This window comes from Miscanthus floridulus, chromosome 2 (genome assembly GCF_019320115.1).
Source record: "Miscanthus floridulus cultivar M001 chromosome 2, ASM1932011v1, whole genome shotgun sequence".
In the NCBI taxonomy this organism is placed as follows: domain Eukaryota; kingdom Viridiplantae; phylum Streptophyta; class Magnoliopsida; order Poales; family Poaceae; genus Miscanthus; species Miscanthus floridulus.
Window position 1 is genome coordinate 66,339,626 of NC_089581.1, and position 7,501 is coordinate 66,347,126.

The following is a 7,501-nucleotide window of genomic DNA, read 5'->3' on the forward strand; positions in this document are numbered from 1 at the left end:
TACCATAAATAATGATAATTTTTATATAAATATGTCAAACTTTGAATTATTTGAGTATGGATAAAATTAGAGTCTGTCTATAGCCCACTCGGGTGTTGCAACACTCGATTTCATTGTTCATCTTCCTCCTCGTCGCCCCTGCCACCGCTCACCACCCCGTCGCGGCCGTGCTAGTGTTTCACTGGAGCTCCGGGACCGTGGCTCGCAAAACCTTAGCGCGGCCGCGGTGGCCTCCTTCTTTCCCTCCTCGATCTTCGGCTTCTGTGGCGAGCTCCGGCTATGGCGCCCCTGTCTCGACTTGGCCCGGCTACCTCCACCACCGCTAGGGCCCCTAACCGTGCCCGGCCGCCATCCCCACCACTTGGCCGGCCTACCTCCCCCCAAACCCCCATCTCACCTTTGGATGTCCATTTGGTGAAATTGGGAATTCAGCGCTCGGGCTCGGCAGCGTCGGTGATGGGCTTAGGCACGGCCTTGGCGGTGCGGAGGTGACCTCGCAGCCCGTCCGCCCGGCAGCCTTGCGCTCGAGGCCACACCAACTACTTGGGGGGTGTTTGGGGGGGGGGGGGGGGGCGGGGTTGCGCCGGCTGCAAATAACAAGAAGAGGGTCACCCGGCACGTGAAAGACGAGGGCTCGCACGCATAGGAGTATGAGCTAGGAATGGCATTAAAACTACTAATTGTCATATGGAGTAGCAGACAAGCAGTACAATGTCAAACTTTAAACGTTGTCATATACTTATACCACAAATCTTTTTAAGACGAAGGTATATATAGTACTATAAAGGCTGAGGTATACACGTTGGTACCATCTTCCTTTCCACTATGATTTGTGCCGAAAAGTTTAGGCCATCCATCGTCTACTTACTCCTATAACTAATGGATTATTATCTACCTTGTCTGGTAGTACGTGCATTCATCTATACAATACTCCCCGTATAGTCAACAATAAGGGCGGGCCATTTCTGGTGCCATACATCATCAAAACCTTGTACTGCTTGTCTGCTACTCCCATTATTATACCGAAATAGGAGTAACTTGGAGAATGAAAACCAAACCAGAAGGCTGAAGGCCGCCGGCCGGCGCCCGGCGGCTAACGCGACAGTGACGGATTTATAAGTAACGCGTGCCCACGTTAGGTGATCGATGCCGCTGTTGACGACCACCGGCCGGGCCGGGTCTCTTGCGGCGAGCTGATGCACACTAGCCAGTGAATCAACTGCCACTGAAATCGAGCATCGCCTGACCACCAGAGTGCGCTCCCTACTCCCTAGTCGCTACGCTAGGACGAGGACGACGAAATGGCGCAAGGGGCCGCCGGCGTAGTAGAGACGACGAGGCACGGCGTCGGCACGCTGCACGCGGTGGTGGTGGCGTACCCGCTGCAGGGCCACATCATCCCCGTGGTGCACCTGGCGCTGCGGCTCGCGGCGCGGGGGTTCGCCGTCACCTTCGTCAGCACGGAGGCCGTGCACGCCCAGACGGCGCGCGCGCTGGGCGTGGACCCGGACGGGTACGACCCCTTCGCGGCCGCGCGGGCACAGGAGGAGGGGCTGCTGCTCGGCGACGTGTCGTACGAGCTGGTGAGCGACGGCCTCCCCGTGGGGTGCGACCGGTCGCTGCACCACGACGACTTCATGGACGCACTGTTCCACGCGCTGCCCGCGCACGTCGAGCAGCTGCTCCGCCGCGTCGTCGTGGACCCGGGCGCCACGTTCCTGGTCGCCGACACCTTCTTCGTGTGGCCCGCCACGCTGGCCAGGCGCCTCGGCGTCGCGTACGTCTCGTTCTGGACCGAGCCGGCGCTCATCTTCAACCTCTACTATCACATCGACTTGCTCACCCAGAACGGCCACTTTAGATGCAGCGGTAGGTAACCACACACAGCGTCGTGCATATATATGCATCTTGATCGATCGTGACAAACGATCGGCCTTGTTTCACTGAAATAAACCTTGTTTTCTCTTGGAAAAAGAAAATTAATGTCCGTTCCATCATGATGCATCATCGATCGATCTGCATGCAGAGCCTCGCAAGGACACGATCACCTACATCCCGGGCGTGGCGTCCATCGAGCCGAACGAGCTCATGTCGTACCTGCAGGAGACGGACACCACCTCCGTGGTGCACCGCATCATCTTCAAGGCGTTCGACGAGGCCCGCGGCGCCAACTACGTCCTGTGCAACACCGTGGAGGAGCTGGAGCCGTCCACCATCGCCGCGCTGCGCGCCGATAGGCCCTTCTACGCCGTGGGCCCCATCTTCCCGGCGGGCTTCGCGCGCAGTGCCGTGGCCACGTCCATGTGGGCCGAGTCCGACTGCTCCCGGTGGCTGGACGCGCAGCCGCCCGGCTCCGTGCTCTACATCTCCTTCGGCAGCTACGCGCACGTGACCCGGCAGGAGCTGCACGAGATCGCGGGCGGCGTGCTGGCCAGCGGCGCCCGCTTCCTGTGGGTGATGCGCCCGGACATCGTCAGCTCCGACGACCCTGACCCGCTGCCCGAGGGGTTTGCCGACGCCGCGGCGGGGCGAGGGCTCGTCGTCCAGTGGTGCTGCCAGGTGGAGGTGCTCTCCCACGCCGCCGTCGGCGGCTTCCTCACGCACTGCGGCTGGAACTCCATCCTGGAGAGCGCGTGGGCGGGCGTGCCCATGTTGTGCTTCCCGCTGCTCACGGACCAGCTCACCAACCGGCGCCTCGTCGTGCGGGAGTGGCGCGCCGGCGTGTCCATCGGGGACCGCGGCGCGGTGCGCGCCGACGAGGTGAAGGCGCGGATCGAAGGGGTGATGGGCGGGGAAGACGGCGCCAAGCTCAGGGAGCAGGTGAAGAAGCTGAGGGGCACACTCGAGGCTGCCGTGGCGCCCGGTGGCTCGTCGCGGCGCAGCTTCGACGAGTTCGTCGACGAGCTCAAGCGCAGGTGCGGAGCGGAGGCAGCCACTGACCCGAAGCTCGTCGCGGACAGGAGCTGATCGAGGTGGCCTCAGAATACGTGTGCGATGTAGGCCTTGTATCGTAGCGTCAGCGTGTACTGTGTCACGTAAACTGGCTTGATCGAAGCGTGTATGTATGCCGTGTACGGTGTGACATTATTGTTGTGCAGGCTTGAGATGTGATGTCTACCTAGTACAGTACAGTACACCAATAACCTTTGCCCGAAGTGCTCTGTTGCACCTGTGTTACCGATATGATGTAAACGTGAATCGGGTCACCGTCACCCATTTCAAGTTGCCTACTAGAGGTTCTGCAAAAGATCATCAAACTATCAAAGGAATGAACCAGCCCATCTATCTACTACGTATCTTATATTATATAGCTTTATATGCCTACAACTGTAACCATACATAATGGGATGGTATATTCAAATGATGTTATCAAAATAAAAAAAAAATTGAATCAACCAATTCAGAGAAACATATAGAAGATATGATTTATCAAAGAATCGAATCAACCATACTCTGAAATCACATAGAAAAGTATATTATGTGGGCAATTATACATAATCTGTATAGAAATGAAACATTTTGACTACTTTATAGACATTAAAATTTGATGAAAACTGCCGGCGACAACTTTGTAGACATTATTAGCTTTGGGTGCATTTCATGCGGTGCATTTGGAGACTTGGCATAGTTTGGGTGTATTCCATGGGGTGTATCATGATGGACAAGGTAATTGCCAAGTGGGTTAGTGTAAATTATGGACCTAAATTTCTCTTCCTATGTTAGGTAACTAGATTTAATTTCTTGCAATTTTAATTAGCATCTAGTTCATTTTCATGTCTAGGTTTGCATTTGCATGTTTAATCTTTTGTCATGCATACACTATGTATTTCATATGGTAGGCTTGCTCGGTTTCACTCTTAACCCTTGTAGCAAACCTACATGATTTGAATTGTTTAGGAGCATGGCACATAGCTTGTTTTACAATTATTTATCTAATATGTGCTAAAATCTAAATTGTAGATAATTTCCCCCAAATATCAATTTTGAAAATGATTCTCACTTTCATGATATGTCATCTTTCAAGTGGTATTTTTTATTCTAAAAATCAATGTGCATGTCTCCTACAAGTATTCCATGCTTGTATGTACAAATTTAGGGGGAGATTACTCTACAAGTTGGATGCTTTGAGACTAATACAATTTCAAACTTATCATGTGCGTAGTAATCTCATTGCAAGGAAAATGGAGTCCCCGGAGATAAGCATCATGCTCTAAAATCCACCACCATTTATAAGTAATATCATTACAAGTGGTGATGATCCAAGTGGTCTCTACATGTGGTATTCCTAAACCGATATCATTATGTTGATTTCACTTTGGTATTTATATGTTTTCTCTATGCATTATATAGATTAAACTTCCTTGTGCATTATTTTGCCAATTATGCATATACTTCACCCTCCACCATATGTATGCGTATATTTAGGGGGAGCTTAGTCTATGTAATGTGAGAGTCAAGTTTTATGATCTATTCCACTCCACATATAAAGGATCACAAAATTTTACCCTCCCTTGTGCTAGTAATGCCTTCCTTTTTGGTGTTTGATTTCAAAGGGGGAGAAATTATAGGACCAAAAGCAAACCCGACCATAACAAAATACAAGTGGTAATGGTCCGAGAAAGAGAGGATAGTGGATTATGGAGTTAGGGGAAGGCATAAGTCTATAATTCCACTTGGGGACAAATTGCAAGGGCAAGATAAGTTTACAAAGATCCATACAAGTGTTATCTTTTAGCATCATATAATCTGGCCTTTGCATTGCATCCTAGCAAGTAGATAGTTTTTAAATTCTAAATTTTTTATTATTTGCTTGCTTTGGTCGTGTTGTCATCAATCACCAAATAGAGGGAGATTGTAAGGAAAATGGACCCTAGGCCCATTTAGTTTGGATTTTGGTGTTTGATGAACAACATGACTATTTGGACTAATGTTGTTTGCTAGTATACAAGGTATAGTTAAAATGGATGCAAGGTGGGCTTTGACTTAGGCAACGAGGTGATTCGGATGATCAACACCTCAAGCAAGACATTAGAAGCCTTTTTGAAGACCTACAATACATGCTAGAAGTCAAAGACACCAAGAAGTAGAAGCATGGACACAAATAGACAAACAAAGTTGAAGACACTCAAGCCAAGATAAAGAGGTGAATGAATTGGAATTGTCTCATAATTTTGGATCTGATCAAATTGACATAACACTAGCTCAAAACTGTAGAGCATTTCATTAGCTTTCCGAAAGGTCCAAGATCACCAAAATCTGAGTTCGGACCAAAGAGTTACGCCCAAAATACGGAAGGGTGTCTGTGCTGAAAATAGAGCATCGGACAGTCCAACGCTAATGGTCCGACGCCCCTATCTTGGGTCCAGCCCATCAGCATGAGGCCCAACGTGGACTGAACTTTTACATCTGGAATCCCTCAGTTTATCGAATTCAATTTAGATCGTCCCACCTTTTCTATCTCTCTTGCACTTTTTTCACCTAAAAGCCTTCCTTATCTTCAAATTCTTTTTCTCATCCTCTACCCCAAACTCCGACGCTGGGGGAGGGAGAGACTGGGCGCGGCGTGAGGCCGTGCGGGAGAGGGAGAGACCGGACGCGCTGCGCTGTGAGGCCATGCGGGAGAGAGGGGTTGCTGCGTGGGCTGATTCAATTCAGCGTGTGACCACAGTCGGATTAGGTTGTTGGCCAAAAGAATGGGCCAGACCAAATTCTAAGTGTAGAGAAATTTTGCGTCTTTATAGATAGAGATATAGATATAGATGCACTATCAAATATATTTCAACGAAAACTTAATGAAACTAACTTGATGACATAAATGTTGATGTGAGCGTGGTCACAGTCGAGCGGCCACTAGTGGGCAACGTGCATAGTTATGACCGTTCATCGAGCACAACCATCGGTGGTGAAAGTGCACCATGCGCCACATCGGTGAAATGGTGAATTGTATGACATGCCACATTGGGCGAGAACGGCCATAGTTGAGTGCCCCACACAACTTCGGCTCCTTTTATTATTTTATGGAGCAATTTTTAGCTGGGGCCGTTTGAAAAATGTTTAGCAAATGATAATTGTCAGGGTATGACGACTGGGCCCATGCTGACAGAGGCGGTGTAGCTGTTGCTGGTCTGGCAACAGAGGTCAGTGAGCGTCGGATATATAAGACGTTGTAGGAGATGTCGTAGATAGGCAATCTTGTAACAGAATACTGTAGAATTCCAATTCAGTTACTGTGGTTCGTCCGCGCCCTCCCTGTAAACTATTTTATGATTGCAAATTATCCCCAATTTCCACCATACGTAGCTAGTTCATCACATTTGGTATCGCGAGCCAGGTCGATTTGAGGGGAATTTTTTTTCTCTTGATTCAATCCATTCCATTCTGGTGCCGAAGAAGAAGCTCACCAAGTTTCAGACCGAGATGGCGACATCGATCAACGACCTCAAGACCACCATGGACACGATGGCGCAGCAGCTCGCCGGTGTCCAAGACATGGCGAAGCAGTTTGCCGGCTTCCAAAAGATGATGACGACGACTCTCGACAAGCTGAATGATCTGGAGGCATGGCGTTCGATCGCAGAGACGTCCATGGGATCCATGATGCAGCAATCGAAGGAGACGACGACGCGGGTCCAGCAACTAGAGGCGCGGCCTCCGCCTCCGCCTCCACCCTCTCTACTGCCGGGGCCGCTTCCGCACCCTCCTCCGATCACGCTGCCACATCCTCCTCCACCGCCGATGCCGAACCCAGTGATGCCGAACCCATTGACGAGGCCTCGTCCTCAGCATCCGCATGGGTGGTTTGACCTGAACACGGCACTAGCTTCGGCTTCGAGCTCTCAATCGCCCAACGGGCTCGACCAGTGACATGATCACCGGGTTGTTGGCGGTGGAGCCCCGAGCGCTCTGCCGGCACACCCTGTCACAGGTATGCCCCATGACCATATCCCTCATGTTTTTACTGCCACTGAATTGGAGCATCTTCAGTTGAGACGCTCTCCACCTGTTCCAAATTTGATTTTCCCAAATTTGATGGTAACAATCCTCGGCTCTGGCGTGATCATTGCGTCCTATTTTTTGAGGTGTACGGTGTTCATCCGGCGATGTGGACGAGGTTTGCTGCCCTCAATTTCCAAAGAGCCACGGCAACTTGGCTGCAGACCATTGAGCGCCACGAGAGAGTCATGGATTGGGATCATCTTTGTGAGTTGGTGTTTGCGAAGTATGACAAGGATCAATACCAGAAACAGTTGAGGCAGTTGGAGACCTTGACACAGAGTGGCTCCGTGGTAGATTATCAGGCCCAATTCGAGAAGCTGGCCCATGAAATTTTTCTCTATAACCCTGCTTATGATTATGTCTACTTTGTCACGCGGTTTCTGGCAGGACTCAAGGAAGAAATCATAGCGCCCATAGCTCTGCACAGGCCACACGATGTTGAGACCGTGAGTGCTTTGGCATTGTTGCAAGAAGAAGAACTGAGCACTGCCAAGCATAAACCCTT

The 7,501-nt window shown here is 50.5% G+C and overlaps 1 protein-coding gene across 1 annotated transcript; it reads left to right on the top strand.

The window, feature by feature from the left end:
• The first annotated feature begins 851 nt into the window (after positions 1-851).
• On the top strand, positions 852-3,167 carry LOC136539023 (UDP-glycosyltransferase 86A1-like). Its single transcript, XM_066530951.1, has 2 exons — positions 852-1,869; positions 2,027-3,167. The coding sequence occupies exons 1-2, from the start codon at positions 1,302-1,304 to the stop codon at positions 2,965-2,967; spliced, it is 1,509 nt and encodes a 502-aa protein (XP_066387048.1). The 5' UTR covers positions 852-1,301; the 3' UTR covers positions 2,968-3,167.
• Positions 3,168-7,501: the final 4,334 nt, after the last annotated feature.

What these genes read in the sequence shown, in the direction of transcription:
- LOC136539023 (XM_066530951.1), top strand. Translation starts at nt 1,302, where the DNA reads ATGGCGCAAGGGGCCGCCGGCGTAGTAGAGACGACGAGGCACGGCGTC. An exon ending in CGGCCACTTTAGATGCAGCG is followed by an intron (nt 1,870 to 2,026) that starts GTAGGTAACCAC and finishes ATCTGCATGCAG; the next exon opens with AGCCTCGCAAGGACACGATC.